At 39.3% G+C, this 17,144-nt stretch overlaps 1 protein-coding gene across 3 annotated transcripts; it reads right to left on the reverse strand.

The window, feature by feature from the left end:
* Positions 1 to 469: 469 nt before the first annotated feature.
* dyrk2 (dual-specificity tyrosine-(Y)-phosphorylation regulated kinase 2) lies at positions 470 to 16,476 on the reverse strand. Of its 3 annotated transcripts, none has more exons than XM_059978347.1 (3): positions 16,406 to 16,476; positions 15,378 to 15,517; positions 470 to 5,961 (listed from the first exon to the last, which is right to left on the reverse strand). In XM_059978347.1, the coding sequence occupies exons 1-3, from the start codon at positions 16,407 to 16,409 to the stop codon at positions 4,360 to 4,362; spliced, it is 1,746 nt and encodes a 581-aa protein (XP_059834330.1). In that variant the 5' UTR covers positions 16,410 to 16,476; the 3' UTR covers positions 470 to 4,359. The 3 variants fall into 3 exon arrangements, with proteins under 3 accessions (XP_059834330.1, XP_059834329.1, XP_059834331.1); XM_059978346.1 differs by lacking the exon at positions 16,406 to 16,476 and adding an exon at positions 16,003 to 16,368; XM_059978348.1 differs by lacking the exon at positions 16,406 to 16,476 and adding an exon at positions 15,701 to 15,975.
* Positions 16,477 to 17,144: the final 668 nt, after the last annotated feature.

The following is a 17,144-nucleotide window of genomic DNA, read 5'->3' on the forward strand; positions in this document are numbered from 1 at the left end:
CAATTCAACTGGTCTCAGATGCCTCAGATGTGAAATTTCTGGCCATGTATACAGCTGGATATATGAAAAGGAATGCACTTTGGTACATATCAAATGACTGGGGTTTTTTTTCCTTAATTATTTAAAAAACCTTCTGAGGTAAATGTAAAACAAATTGTTTTCCCTTCCTGTATTAGGTATTTCCTTTGAAGCTGTATGTACGGTTGACAAAATTTAAAGATCAACTTGACAATCAAAAATTCACTTCAATATATATATATTCCACTTTATTATTAAAACAAAGACATTTTGATACATATAGCAGTTGCAAAGAAAAATTTAGCTGCAGCCATTCACTTGACAGACAACTGTGTATGCTGGCTGCAGTACAGTCAAATGGATAATAAATATTTCATAAATATTAAAAGTGCTGGAAATACTCAACAGGTCAGACAGTTGTTTTTATTTCAGAACTTCCAGCTTTTTTGGGGGGGGGGGGGGGAATCTTGCTTTCCTAGTTAACACAAATGGCTGTCTATTTTGGGGGACTAGAGTGAAGACTTCAATGGACATTTCACAACAGGACTCTTTTGGAATCTGTAATAATGAAAAGGACCAGAAACCAGACAGCAGATGGATGCACTCTTTCTGAATATTTATGTTTAGAGCAATTCAGTAAGCTTTCCCTTTAGAATATCACAGCTATATTCATCTTGTTCTATCATCTCAAGGAACTAAATTTCCTTTTTAGGAATGGGGACTGCACCAGATCTTGCTTGGAATATTTGTCAATATTCAGACAAAATATACATAAAGGAGAATGCTGATTACTCGTTTCTGAAAGTACTCTGATGATCACAAATTTTAAATGTTTATTTTATTTCTGATTTTCCAAATTAAATACTTAATTGAAGCTAAAACTATTTTGAAATAATGATGGAAGAGGTTCTTTAAGTAACCCACTCCCCCCCCCCAATTGCCCAATTTTCACTCATTCTCACTAAAACTGTTGACTTTTTATTCAACTACATTTCGAGGATCAAGCTCAAGCAGTCAAGCTTCAGCGGGTGACCTTGGATCCACTGCGTCAGCACGCCACTTTCAATTGCAGCCAGATACCAGAACCCTGCCAGCTACGAACCAAAATGGAGTCTGGTGAGGGCATCCCAATGGTGCTCTCAACTGCTTTCCTCTTCCCAGAGTTTAGTTATTGTCTCCTTTTATATAAAATGCAGCAAAAGGCATATCTTAAAAGATAGTTATTAATTCAGTTGAGCTTTCCTTGTACAGATTATAAAGTGAATCTAAATTATTGATATTTTAGTGTTTGTTCAAATCTTAAACATTTTATATAAAGCGAGCAATCACTGCCTTCTCAGACCAAAATGGCGCCAATTAGCCACATAAACTGCTACATCGCTAGTGTATCCATTGTCAAAGAATTAATTAATTGCTTGTAAACCCTACAACGTGGCACTGATAACAAAAAGGCACACAGTTAATACTAAGGGCATAAGCTGCCCATTGTGAGAGAGAAAGAAAAAGTATTTCACTTGCCCATATCATTTTAAACTGTGCTGTTTGTTTTTATGTGGTAAAGCAACTGCAATGGTGCTGAATAATGATGTGCATTATAACCTGAGACCTCATGACACCAAATTGTTATCAAGTTAGAACATGTACCTTAGGTATCATCAACCAAGCCACCAACAAGATTTTAATTTGTGGCTAATATTAGCTACAATATAGCCTATTGAGCCATAACTATACAGTACTAAGTGGAGCAAAAACATACAATTCTCTTAAATAAACAAATGGACTGTGATTACCAGTAATAGTTAGTTACAGCATGTGCAACAGAAATAAAGCTTTGATTGGAGAAATTTTTCAACAAGTGAGCACAAATAGAATTGCTCAAAATAACTTTCAGGCCAATTTAAATACAAAAATATCTTTCTGGTAAATCGTATAAATCCAATGCACAACAACAATATTTGTAGTGGTATTTCAGTGATACTGTAAAGTTAAAACATAATTAAAAATATTATAAAGCATAAAAATACTACAAAAAGAATAGTCTGTTATTTGAAATATTGCACCAAGATGAAAATGCAATAAACATTGAAATACATGAATCAGATTTATTTTTTTCCTCTAACAATAAAGGTTTATTGGCTTAAACCCACTTGCTGCAAAGTTTCAATTGTATCACCAACTTTCAGTTATCTGATTTGAAAACATATCAAATATTCCCAGAGATGGGATGGCTGTCAAAAACATTTGTAGATTAATTACATGTGAAGATCTAGGGTTTAAATCCAAATGCATATTTTTGATTTGAAGAAACTTGGCATATATTGTAGTTTGCTTTATACTATCCTGACTGGGGACCATGCTTTGAATCCTGGTCTTTCACGGAAAGGGGAAAAAAAGGTTTGAATTCAGCTTCTGTAATATAATTTTGCATCGTGTTCAAGTTCAGCTTGCTCATACAATAAAGACATTCCACCTTTCAACTTAAAAGAAACGGTGGTCTAGAGTTTGAGACAAATAATAATGACTCAGCTGTCAGTGCCTATAGTCTTAACAGAAAAACAGCAATACTTCTGGCATTTACATAGAGGTGAAAGTGGAAATAGAGTCAGTGATCAAAATCCCTAGCGTACTCCTACTTACATAGTAAACTGAACTATTTGTGGGGTTGGGGGGGGGGGGTGGAAAATAAAGGTTCTGAAAGAGCTTCTTCCTTTCCCAGATTTCTGAACGGTTCATATACCATAAACATTAACTCATTATTTGTCTTTTGATCTAATTTTGTAACACGCAGTGAATTTTATATCTTGCACTGTACTGCTACCACAAAACAACACATTTCACAAAATAACTCAGTAATAACAAACCCAGTTCTGGAAATGTTATATTTTGCTTCGAGGTATAATAGTGTACTATACTGTTCAACTACCTCACTGGAAAAATAAAGTTTATTTTTGATTTTCATCCTTTCAAATTTCAAAATGCCATTTTTAAAATAGAGGTGAAAAAAAAAATCACTTGATATTACAAGTATCAAACTCATTTCAACCATACCAATTTTTATTTCCCTTTAAAAGATTACAAAGGTTTGTTAAAATGTCCTAGTTTTCTGTCAGAGAGGATTCTTGCTAGCCTGGTTAATGGTCATGTTGTCCAACAGCGAAGAGGTTATGATAAAGGAAATGCTCTGAGATCATTACATTTTCCTGTCTAGTTTTCTATATCTCTCCTTCCCATACACACCCCACACCACCAGCCTGGCTTCACCACCAACAAAAAAATAACAGACAACTACTCTTCAAAAGTCCACATGAACATTCCTATGCTGACCAATTTACTTCTATTCCTCACACGTCTGACACCAAAAAATAACTCAACAAAGCTATTTTCGGTAGATAGAGTTAAAGGAGATAATGAGATCTATAAATTTCCTTAAACATTCTGGCGTATTCCAACTAAATTTAAAATAAGGATTACATGCCAATCAACCTTAAATCTAGATTGAAACATTTACAGTTACATTTTCCAAGTTATTAGACTTGTTTGAAAAACTAAACCAACACAATGGTAGTACAAAAAAGGACATTTACAACACGAATAATGGAACATTAAAAACCGTATCCCAATTGAAGGACTTCACAGGGGAGGAGGCACAATTTGAGCCTATAGAAATGGGGTGTAGAGGTGGAGCTGGCAGCTCACTGAGCAGAACCTTTTCTCTGCTTGGCATCACAGGGGCTGCTGAGTGAGCCTCCTGATAGCTATGGATCAAGAGGTGTGACCTGCGGATCAATGCTACTAGGATAGAAGCCAGGGCTTGATCAACCCTGACTGCATCGCCTGACAAGAGTGCCTGATGTTGAGAGATCCAAAACACATGATGACCCCAGATTACATCACTGATGATGTGTCCCAACACGTCCTAGGAAGCATCACAGCGTGACAGGTTTTCTTAAAGAGTTGCTTTATAGAAAACAAATAAATGCACTTCACCACTGATGAGCAAGAGTCACCAACACAGGTAAAATTCCTAATCAATATGATCAATTAAACCATCTTTAATTTGCCATATTAAATGAATGGTGAAATCTTCAGACAACTTTGATCTGACCTAAATATTCATCTACCAGAATGAAAAGATATTTAGTCTCACTTGAAAAACCAACTTCCAATAAGGCATGGTCCCCAGCAATCAGAATAATTATTTTCTTGGTTCTTAACAAATGGTGCTTAAAATTGAAACATTAAATTACAAAGTTCTAAAAAATATATAAAAGTTCAATTGAATAAGGCTCAGAGATTCAATGAAGGATTTTCCCTGAATCTCCGGTATGAACTTATTCAAACTCAGCTAACTAACTTGGGCAAAACTGTTCGTTGTTGAATATTTCCATTGGCATCAGTTATTTGTGCTAAATTAGTTCTTAGCTTTGCTGTTGAGCCAGAAGTTGGAGGCAACTTAGAAATTGATGTAATAGCACCACTGCTTTCTGTTGTTCGCCTTGTTGAAGCTTTCTCACCAGCTGGAGGCTTTGGTAGGCGTCTCCGGAGCCAAGGGTGTCGCAGTGCCTGGCTAGGTGTCATACGCAACATGGGATCCCATTCCAAGCACTGCTTCAGGAAGTCCAGAAAGAGAGGGTCATCACAACCTTTCAGGGCTGTGACCCAATCCTTGCTCCCTGGAGGGCCACGAAGCTTTCCTCTTCGCGACCGTCCTCCATTAAGGACTACTGACCCATCTGGCAAGGAAGTTACAGTGCAATAACGGGGGTAACCTTTTGAGCTCACAAAATTTTTGGCTCGTTTTGACTGATCTAAAAACTTTTGAGGTGCAGTACCCAGCAACTCCATCATGCAAGCAAGCTGGTCCCCTTCATCTTCTCCAGGCAACAGTGGGTAACCCGTCAATAGTTCCGCCAGAATGCAACCCAAACTCCACATGTCTATAGGCATCCCATAGCGAGCTCCGAGGATCACTTCAGGTGCACGGTAAAACCTTGACTGTATGTAAGTGTACACACGTTGGTGTTCATAACAGCTAGAACCAAAATCTATGACTTTAATCCCACTTCGCCCCTGCTGTTTCAGCAGAATATTCTCAGGTTTAAGGTCACAATGGATAATTCTATTCTTGTGTAAAGCATCCAAGCAAAGCAAAATAGAGTGCGCAAATTTGCGAACCAATGGCAGACTGAAGCCTTGAAATTTATTCTTTTTAATCAGCTCATAAAGATTCATGCTGAGCAGTTCAAACGTCATGCAAATGTGGTTGCGGAATGTGAAGTTTTCCAGCATGTGTATGACATTCATAGTCTGGTCTTTGTCTTGCTTCTTCAGGTGCTCGAGAATCCGAATCTCTTCAGCAGCCTGCCGATGGAACCGTTTCTCGTTCCTCACCATTTTCAGTGCGATATGCTGGTGCTGTTTGTGATCGTACGCTTTCACAACCTGACCAAAGCTCCCTTTTCCGATTACTTTCAAAACTTCATATCTATAGATTATGTGATCATGAGGTACGTGGATGTAAGAGCCCTGGTCATCGTCATAGCCACCATTATTTGAGCCACCAACCACACCTTGCCGTTTCTTTGCATTTGGACCAACAAAGTAGATTTCAGGATAGTTGAATATCTCGTGGTGTTCATACGCTGATAGTTTATGCATATATTGCTTCATGGCTTGCTCTGGTGTCATGACAATGGATTTCACTTTTGAAGTACCATCTGTTGACTTTACTGAAGCAGAACTTCCCTGTCGCCTGTGTGAACCCTCCTGCTGCTTGTCTTGAACCACCGGTAGTGACATTTTACCAACTGCAGTAAGTCCATTTGGTTGGGTGGTCAATATAGTCCTTTTGTTGCTGCTATCTTCAAAAAGTTGTTGAACTTGGATCTGGCCATGGCTTCCAATGTGCAGGTGGTCATTCATTATGTGTTTACTACCTCCAATCTAAAAACAAATCATAGGAGATTTGGTTGGGGAGGAAAGGAAAATACATTACATGATAGACAATTACGTAATTTAAAAAAATGAAAGCATGCTTTTTTTAAATTAAGCACACAGAAATAGAATATACAGGTTTCCCCCGCTATCCAAAGGTAGAGAGTTCCTATGAAACCATTTGTAAGCTGAAATGTCGTAAAGCAAAGAAGCAATTACCATTAATTTATATGGGAAACATTTTCTAAGCATTCCCAGACACAAAAAATAACCTAGCAAATCATACCAAATAACACATAAAACCTAAAATAACACGAACATATAGTAAAAGCAGGAATATGATATGATAAATATACACCCTATATAAAGTAGAAATATTGTATTTACGGTGTAGTTTCACTTACCAAATTTGGAAAGACAGCGAGCCAAAAATTGATTGAGAAAAAAAAATAATCGGCACGCACACGCCTACGCACGTACACGCACACAACTGCCTGCACAAGGCTTTGCAGTCATGGTAGTCTTTTCGGGGTAAACACATATAAAGCTGGTGTCTTCTTTTTGTAAAAGCAAAAATCCTCTTTGGTTAGCAAAAACAGGTAGGTCTTTCAAAACAGCAAGCTATCATAAAGCAAATGTTCGAAAAACGGGTGTCACCTGTATTCTAAATTTCATATTTCTTTTTTTCAGTTCTAATTCTTGGATATACTCTTCATGTACGCAATAACTGTGTGGCTTCAAGTACTTGATTACCAAATTACTAAATGGAATAAGGAGTCAACCATTTGGTTGTTCGGACCCGCTCAGGAATTTACTATGATGATGACTGTTCTGCTATATTGTTGATTAATTAATTCTCTATTTTGAATGCATTCAGTGATCAAGCCTCCATAACCATCTTGGGTGGACAATTCCAAAGATGCATTATGCTACTGTTAAAGGAATTTCTCCTCAGCTTTGCCTTCAATGACTGACTAGCTGCTTTGAGAATGTGATTACATAACCTGAAGAACTTTGAACATTTCACTTCTCATTCTTCCATGACACACTGGAACACAGGCATATTTTGCATAATCATACCCGCCATTCTTAGATCAATCTGATGAACCTTTGTTGTTATATACAACTCCCATAATGGCTGGAGCAATTTCTCATTTTTATGTTCAGTCTCTTTTGCCCTCTATCTCCCATTAACTCTATTTTAAGTATACCTACAATATTCAAATGCTATCTCATCAGTACCAAATCTAATTAGAGTAAAACAAGTGGTTTCATACTCAAAACCACTTGTAATAATGACCTACAAAACTACTTGCCTTCCTAAATGCATATTTCACCTGTGCATTAATTTTTAGCGATTTTTTATACAAGAACATCCAGATCCCAATAAACTTCAACACTTTTCAATCTTCCATTTCTAAAACTCTGCTTTTGTACTTTCCCCCCCCCCCCCCCCCAAAGTGCAACATCTTCAAGAACGCACCCAATTCAGCATGGAATGACCTCAAAGAAAAGGTTCACAAGCCTTATTACAAACCTCCGTTTTCCAATTCAAATTGCACCAGATACCAAGAAAATCTGTCTGATCCTAAGTGGGTTCAATTAGAAAAACTAAAGTTTGATTATCTCAAGAAATTAATCTGCTGATGATTAGTTAGAGCTATATTGACATAATACATCACTAAATGTATAAAATGTTTGCAAGAGGCAAGATGCAGCAAAGCTGGAGTAGTTATAAGATTTGGCAATTGCTTTGCGGGGCACATTCCAATCTTCAAGCCAGAAAATTAGAGGTTCAAGTCCTAGTTTTAAGAAATGGCATTTTCAGAGGTTAAGCTAAGGACTTCTTCTCTTCCACTTGTATGTAAAAGATCCCAAGGAATATTTAAGAGTAGGGACCCACCTCCAGTACCCAGAATATTTTACAATAATCACCACCACAACCTAGTCATTATCACACAGTAGGAATTGGAATTGAGGAGAGCCAATTTATGTGCTTTAAGTTTAAAGTGTTGTGGTACAACCCAAGGTTGTGACAAGGTATTTCATAAACATAACTGCATTCTAACCCCACCCACCTATGCAATTTTCTCCATCTTGCATTCCTATCAACTGCAATACATCTGGAGTTTTGACATTAAAGATTAGCTTTATTTGTCACACCTACAGAACCATTGAAACATACAGTGAAATGCACTGCTGTATTGTGACAACGGCCAACACAGCCTGAGGATGTGCTGGGGGCAGCCTGCAAGTATTGCCATGCTTCCAACGCCAACATGGCATGACCACAACTTACTAAACCTAACCCTTTTTTTTGGAATGTGGACGGAAACCGGAGCACCCAGAGGAAACCCATGCAGTTGCGGGGAGAGCATACAAACTCCTTCCAGTGACAGGAATTGAATCCCGATGTTCCGACTGTTGGCACTTTAAAGCATTACACTAAGCTCTTTACCACCATGAAGAGAGATTAAGTACAGCTATTTCAATCCTAACTGGACTTCATTAATAACAAATGTCTAGATTTAACTTTTAATCAAACGTGATGTCAATAACAGTCAAAGTCATTGATAAGGAAGCACAGCTACCAAAATCTATAAAACATCCTAAAACAGGTCAGACAGAAATTAACAAAATATGACACCAAATGTAATAAGCCATGCATTTTGTTAGGCAAACAAAACAGAAGGAAGACCAGGTTTATTATCATTAAAATATGTTGTATTGTGGCAGCAGTACAGTGTAGTACACAGACATTACAAGACACAATAAAAATACAAAATAAGTAGTGCTTGGCAAAACAGTGAAAGAAGCAAATTTGAAGGATCATTTTGAAGACAGAAAAGCACAGGTTTAGTAACAGAATACCAGGGCACATGGTTCAGATGCCCAAAGGGGATGCGACATTTATATTTTTTTTTAAATGTATGCAAAAGAGCCGATATGGTAGACCACAGGCCTTCGAAGGCTGGAGCTTCTGCAAGGAATGGAGAACTGCAGCTGTGCGGAACTTACAACTATTTAAAAAAAGAGCACAGCTGTTTAGGAATAAACACAGATAGATCTATGTGTAAGAGCTTGCAAGTGAATGGAACATACTACAAGCTCGGAAATAGGCAGTAATTTAGGCTTATGGAAAATGGAGATGATGAGAGAAGCACCAATGTAATCACAGAGACCTAGTCAAGGCAAAGAAAGCCAGCAGCATTGAACTGAGACAATGGTTAAGTCAGCATTCTTGGCGGAAACAAGTCCTCATGATAACGCTGCAGATGTAGCCAGAAGCTCATTTCAAGAACTATGTGACATCAGGTTGTGCACAGGAAAGCCTCTGAATGACTGGGAAAGGGGTGATGAGGCTGATGGCCAAGCAGTAAACTTTAGGGATCACTGACAGTAATATTGGCCTCTAGTTGCAGGAAGTTACTAACCATTCAGGGCCAGATGTCAGCTCAGCAACAGGAGCTAATGATAAAGACAATGAAAGAGCTGGTGGTTAAATAGCACCAACTGAAAATTGCAACAAATCACTTGGTCCATGTGGTACAGAGACAGTAAATGCATTCATTTTCATCTTCCAATATTACCTATACTTCAGCGTAGCTGCTTTCCAATCATAGGAACCAAGTAAACCCTAATGCATGAAGGGAACTGAAAGGTAGTCAGTCCAACACAAGTTAAGAAAATGCTTATCTAATCTTTTTAAAATTTATTAATGGAATGAAGTGATCAATATTTCTTGCCCATCCCCAATTCCCTTTGAGGTGGTGGGGCAGGGTGAAACACTTTCTTGAACTGCTGCAGTCCTTTCAGTCAAAGTGTCTTCAGTGTTGTTGGGCAGAGAGTGCCAGGATTTAGATCAAAATACAAGTTATTCATTTTCCTATCAAGATTGTGCATGACTTGGATGGAGGTGGTCATGCTCCCAGGTATCCTATGCCCCTCTCTCCATCGTACTTGGTGGATTTGGGAGAAGTAGCTTTTGTTGAAGTAGCCCTAGCGTACACAGCGCACCAACTGATGGAAGGAATGAACAACAGAATGGAAGTTAGGTGGGTGACAATAAAGTGGTCTGTTACCTCTTGAATGGCACCGGTTTTCATGAGTTTTGTTGGTAGATTGGTTTAGGCAAGCAGAAGCATCGAACTGATTGATAGTGGACTATATAAAGCCTAATCAGAGACAGGTCAGTGGCTACTCTGTTTGTCATTTGTGGCAGGTTCAGAAATATCCCCATGACATTGATGGTAATGGAACATACAGTAATGTCACTAAGCACCAAGATTTGGCTTGCATTTGTTGGAGATGGCTTTGCTGCATGCAGAAAATTTAGACTTCTAGAAGACATTAAAGCTCATGCAATTGAGGGGAATTATAATAGCACAGGCTGAAGATCGGTTAACATGCAGGAGTGAAGAGGACTAAAAGCAATCTGCATGTTGCCAGCTACAACAGGAATACCATAAGGATCAGGGCTTGAGCCTTACCTAACCACAACTGCTATTGACAACTTGGATTGTAAAAAGCTAAGACTTGGATAGAAAATCAAGATTGCTAACTTTAATTACCTCCAAGAGGATCACAATTTTGTTGTGGTTTGGAGGCTTGCATGCCTCAATGACTCGGGGAGCTAGGGTTTTATGCTTCGGCTCTTGGTAGGATCACCCATGCCAAACCAGTCAAAGGGTAGAAGCCAGCCTAAGAGTGGTCCTCCAGGTTTGGGGGTTCAGCTCAGGGCAAACAACCCTGACTGGTAAAACAACATTGTTACAGAAACAGCAATGAAGAAACCTTCCACATCTGAGTGAAACCACATTCCTGTGTCTCCACCTGGGTCTTGCGTGACTGACAGGAGTGAAAACCAAAAGGAAGCTACTGACTTGATGAAGGAAGCCCTGAACACCGCCAGAGATGGAGGACCTTCACTGCTTACCTAAATACCAGCAGCATAAGGGGCAGTAAGTAGCTCAAAGAAAATTGGCCAATGAAGAGAAAAGAAAAGCCGCAAAGATCAATAGGCCGGTTTGAGTGAGTGGAAATGAGTCAATCAGGCGAAAGTAGCAAAGAAGAGGAGCAACTCAACAGGTCAGGCAACATTTGTGGAGGGGAAATGGACAGTCAAAACTTCACATTGAGACCCCTCATTTAGAACAGGGATTCCCAACCTTTTTTATGCCATGGACCCCTACCATTAACCGAGGGGTCCATAGACACGAGGTTGGGAACCCCTGATTTACACCAATGGAAGATCTCAATCCCAAAACATTGACAATCCAATTTCCTCCACATATGCTGTCTGACCCACCAATTTGCTCCAGCTTCTTGTTTCTGCTCCAGCTCACAGCATCTGCAGCTTCATTCCTCAACTCAGGATCACAAAGAGTGTGGATAAAATGTAAAATAGTCCATATTGGAAGAAAAACTAAGGCAAGTCATTTGAAAATGAGAGAAAGTGAGAATTGTTAGTATTAAGAAATTTGGAGTTTCCTTAATCATGAATGCAAAAAGATTAACATTCAAGTAAAAATTTAAGAAACCTTTTGTTAGAAAAGGACCAGAATACAAGAGTAAAAGTAACTTCATATTTTATTCTACCTGTGAAGCACATCACTAGCCCTGTAAAATTGCACTACAAATTTTGCAGAGATATTAGAAGACCACAGCTGGAGTACTATGTGGAATGTGGGTTTTCTTGCAGAAGGAAAAATATATCCTGAGGGAGAGCAACACAGTTTCACCAGACAGATTCCCATGAGGAGAAATGGAGCAAAACATAACCATATTAGCCCAGACTTTTTATGACAGAGAACCTCTGGTTCTTTTTAAGCGAGTTTGATAGAGCAGATGTGGGGAAGAATTTTCCCCTTACTGGCGAATTCAGAACTCATTCAATTTTCAACTAAGGGACAGAACACTTAATAATGAGAATCATCAGAATCATCTAGAGGGGCATAGATATTCAATAGTCAATGATGAAAACCTACAGGCTTCTGGATACTGTATTGATTAAGCAACGCAATCACATGGGGAGGATTTGGGAGAAATGATTAGCCATTATTTTTTGTAATAAAACAGGTTAGATTAGCCAAATTACCACATCCTAATCCAATATCTAATACAGTTATAATGGGCAACTGTACCACCCTAACATATCCAAATCAAAATTATATAGATCTAATATTGAAATTCTAGGATAAAACAAATCATTTAAAACCACTGCAAATCCACATTTGCAGGAATATCAGTGACAAACACCATAGCAAATGCACTTGCCTTTAAAACACTTTCCTTTGAAATCAGTGTTTACAGTGGAAGAACATAACTTTAAACATTACTGGAAAATTAGTTGGCAAAATACTGGATATTAATCTGCACATAGTTTACACTAGTGGGAAGAATGTGAACATTTTCCCACAATCTGATATTACATAACAGGAAAGCAATGCTCCACTAGCTTTTATTCAAACTAACCAAACCGACACACAAACAAAATATACCGAATAAAAACTACCCAATATCACTTCATTAAAATGTATGCCTATCAGTAAAGAGTAAACAACTACTACTACTAATTCTAAGTTTCAAAAGTTAACAGTTGATTTCAAAATAAAAGTGGAAAAATGCAAGTCTACCACAACACACAGTTCGATCAGTGAAAACTTTAATTACTGCAATTGCAACTAGAATTAAGTACCACACAAACCTTTCCAGAGAAGATGGACAGATTAAATATCAGAGCCCAGAAAAGAAGAATATATAACCTTGCTCTTCTATTTGTGGCAATGTAATCTATTTTGACACATTCTTAGCTTTAAGTCTCCTGTGGCCACATTTAGCAAAGGAGAAATGCTGACTTTTCACTTCAGTTGCTGAGGAGAAATTTTATGGTACTAAACTGGGCCGCTCAGTACTTGTGCTAAACCTAGACATTGAGGTCTCGGCACTTGATTCCTGATATTGAAAATTATAAAGACACTTCTTAAACAATTACTAGACACAGTTAAAAGACTGACCCGTGGCAAGTCTTCCTACAGGTTGCAAGATGGAAGGATTACAAATACTATTTCACTTCTAAAAACGAGAGCACCTGAAAGATTATTCAACATCTTAACAGTTTGTAAATGTTTACCTCAGGCACTTTTCTCAGAAGAGAAAAGCACACTATCCAAGCTGATCAAATAAATATGTAGTCTGCAATACAAAATCCTATCAGGGAAGCCATGTAAATCATAACAATTTTGATTAGGCAAAGCTGCTTTTGTAATTAGCTACTGGAAAATATTCATGAGGTACTGTATATTATCTTATCAGGAAACTGACAATGTACAAGTTTGATGTCCCATGAAGCTTTATTCCACCCCTCCCCCCATAGATTATAATCTTAAATTCACAGCTGTTCACCTTTTGTACTAGGACTGAAGTTCTTTGACAATAACCACGTCCTTCTTCGCAGATGCTGCACAACCTGCTAAGTGTTCTCTGAACTTTGCTTCTGATACTTTATGCAGGTTTATAATGTATTGCCAAATTAGATGGAACATTACGTGGTGCTTTTATTTAAACTAACACAGAAATGATCATTTGACTCTATTGGTTCTACGTTGTCTGGTTCCCAATAAAACACACTATTAGTGCCCAATAGTGTCATCTTTAAAAAAAAGATGACTGGCAAGCTTACCCACTTCAATTGCACTAAACTAGAAATGACCAACTCATGGTCTTGCACACAACTTATATGAGATGCATAAAAATGTTGCTAACACATCCACATTCAGCAAACAACGTCAACCCTTACTACATTTTCGCTCCTGCTACTGCCAATTTTCTTCAGATTTGACTTATCTCTGACTCAAGCTCTGACATTCTCCTCCCACAGAAGCAAAGCGTCAGTACTTTCCCTCTCTGTTTTGTTTTGAGGGAGGGTTCCCTCAGAATTGTCTCAGTTAGTGCCACCTCTTACCACTATACTTCATGTCTCCACCACAGTACTTGTGATGATTGTGTCACAATTAGATGACATTAGCAAAATAGATAAAGGCAATCTAACAATTTGGGCTATCAATGTACTATCAATGGGGAACAAGTAAACACTGAGCAGACCAAAATCTATCACAAATGCTTAACTGTTGCAGCAAATTGAAAATTAAAAGATCATTCTGCTAAAACACTCACTAGTAAAGATATGAAATTGTGAATTATTATGGTTTAATGGTCCACTTCAATGACTTCTCTCTTCTGCTCCATACCCATCTCATGGATCTAGTCCAGCTCCGCAAATGAAACCTAGTTACAGTGAATTATTTATAATGCTTATACAATATTGTGGAAACATAAAATCTAACATGTTACCCTTTACTCTATCTATTTAAGATCTCTGACCCTGGCATACTACTCCAGTCCAATACCTTTGGTTAAAATTTGACTGTTTCTAGACTGTGTATATTTTATAGTCACTGCCTCCCTGACAAGCAGAGATATCATACCATTTTGGCAACCAAAAGGATAAGCATTTCATGTTAGCTGGCTTAGCCAAGACTCATGTTCCCAGAGAATGAGTATCCCCCACCCCACCACCACCCGTGCACTCCACACCCACATTCATATCGATTGCACAGAATTATCCAGCTGCTCTGGGCGAGCTTTATGCAAGCAGGCGTGAACAAATATCCATTTTCGAAAGCACGGCTTATTCTTCCTTGCAGTGGCTATTCGTTAAAACGGTGAAGTGTCTGTCTCTTAATATTTTTTTTAAAAAGGGCAAAATGACCGGAAATGACAGAAACTGCATTTCAGCCAAGACCCATAAAAAAGACTGCTCCCCACCCCCATCGATACGCCTCTGATCTGTCAGATGAGAGAAGGAAGTCCAGGGCCTTCCAAGAAGATGACAACTGGCTGTCTGATCACACACCGTGGTTCCGAGGGAAATTCACTCACAGCCTCCACACCAAACTAAAAACTTTATCCAAAGTGCTGTGCTGGTCGCTCTGCTCATTACACCCTGTAGCTCTGAACGTTTTAGCTATATGTTACTGTAAAAATACTGTCATCAATCGCAGAAGGAAAAGCACAGACGGCATTTACGAAATTATTTCAGTCTGTGGAAGAAATGCTACTGAAAACGCACGGTAAACTCAGAGGGTTTGTTCTTTAAAATTAAACACGAGGGGAAAAAAGTGCGAGTGAAATGTATTTCAATTCACACATCTTTTCACTGTCTGAACTCAAGAAAAACGCTAATCCTTTTTCATGTTAATCACTGCAACTACTGCTGAACCTGCACTTCAACATGTTACACGCCGCGGTTACCATGGTAAATTTTATTTTCTTTGTGCGGGTTTAGTTAATCCCGACGCGGTTGCTCTAGTAATTTGTACCTATAATACACCATCTGAATCGGGCGTAATGTCTCTTTTTTTTACCGTGTGGCTCTTGAGTGGCGGTAATCCCAAAGGCGACGGCGGATCGCCCGCCCGGGACCCTCCTCCGCCTTTGCGGGTGTCCGAGCAGTCCGTTCCCGTCCTGTAATCCGGGGGCAACGCCGAGCTGTCGTCGGCCCTACCTGTCACACAAAAAAAACCACAAACACGTTCAAACAATGTCAAAGATCGCCGGGCGCAAAGTCCCAAGTCAGCCAGCCAGAACCCTCACTCCAGCCCCCGAGCCATTCTCCACACAACTGCAACAAAACAACGCGCCATCTTCCTCGTTCATAATCATAAAATAAAACAATCAACACACAGACCTCATCAAACGTTCGGAGACGCCGCTCAACGCGCCTTACACCGCTGCACCACCCATGCCCGAGGGATCCTCATTCTGACCGGAGTGATGTGGCGCTTGGCGAGCTTCTGTCCTCCTTCCACGAGGGCGAACACACTTCGGACCAGTCGGAAGCTCCTTCTTATTTCCAAACCCCCACCCACCCAGCGCCGACAGAGTTAAAACGTTAAGAGCTCGCCCCCGGAAGCCAAGGATTGGAAATCGAAGTGTGGCCGTGGTCCAGTGCCCCGGGTGTTGCCCCCCTTTCCCCTCACTACCCCTTACCGGCAGGACAGACAGCAACAGCACACGGTTTCCTCGTTAACATGGCCGCTCAGACAGATACAGAGAGAGAGGGGAGGAGGGGTGGGAGGGAATAAAAATCCTCAGCTGCTCCTTCCCTCAACCGCAGGGGAGAATCACCAACATCCGGAGACACAGCACAAAGCCGCGTCAAACTGCTCCAAACTCGGCCACTGCTGATCCAGCAACATAATGCATGATAACTTTATATGTCGAACTACATTAAACAGCCAGCCTCGTCCCCGGCACCGTCACACACATTACACCCAGCGTATGGGAGCGGCTTTGTGTTTGGCCGCAGCTGTAGATGTTGGTTGTATAGCGCCGAGTACTAGTGGTTTAAAAAAACTGTCGGTCCGGTTGCTAAGTGAAACTCCATACGTACACATTAGAGAAGGAGAAAGAGTCTGTTAAAGCAGCCGACACCCTCCAAACCAAGCCAGCCTGAGCAACTCGCGGACGTCACTCGGACTGTCGGGGTGAGAGCAAGCTGCAAACAGCCCCGGTTCCCCACTCAGCTCGAAATAATATCCCACACAAGGTGTTACAGGGATGCTGTATAGTTTCTGCATAAAAAAATGTTTAATAACATAAAAATCAACCCATGGTAAATCCTAGTAATCCTTTTTGTGACAAGATTGAACCTACCCGTTTACAGGAGGCAAAGGGAGAAAAAAATAATTGGATGACCGGGAGTTCAGCTCTTTACGAGATTGAGTCCCCGCGCCTAATATGGGAATCAAGTGCTCCAATGAAACAGATCATTTCATTTATTACATTTATTTGGTGGCGTGCACAAGAGGCATTGAATGTTATTTTAAAACATTCACAAATGAGAGTTTCCTATCATACAAAGTTATATCGTCCCTGCAATTACCAACTCTGTTGTTTAAAATGTTGTTTACTCTGTTGTTATATATTTCATTAAATATAGAACATAATTTTAAAATAAATATGATAATGAGCCCAATTTAAAATTATCGATGTATTGATTTCAATTTCAGCATTTATGCATTCATTTGAAAAGTACTTTAATATAAGAACAGTTGTAATATCAAGAAACAGAGCTTTTTTTTCCCAGCTATGAATTCCTAAAATGCAATAAATTTATATTGCTATCAGTC

The sequence above is a fragment of the Hypanus sabinus genome, chromosome 8, assembly GCF_030144855.1.
Source record: "Hypanus sabinus isolate sHypSab1 chromosome 8, sHypSab1.hap1, whole genome shotgun sequence".
NCBI lineage: Eukaryota > Metazoa > Chordata > Chondrichthyes > Myliobatiformes > Dasyatidae > Hypanus > Hypanus sabinus.

Coding starts and splice junctions, on each gene's coding strand:
- dyrk2 (XM_059978346.1), bottom strand. CDS start 16,045: ATGTTAACGAGGAAACCGTGTGCTGTTGCTGTCTGTCCTGCCG. Junction 15,518..16,002: donor TGTTGCTGTCTGTCCTGCCG/GTAAGGGGTAGT, acceptor TTTGTGTGACAG/GTAGGGCCGACGACAGCTCG. Junction 5,962..15,377: donor CGCCACTCAAGAGCCACACG/GTAAAAAAAAGA, acceptor ATTTGTTTTTAG/ATTGGAGGTAGTAAACACAT.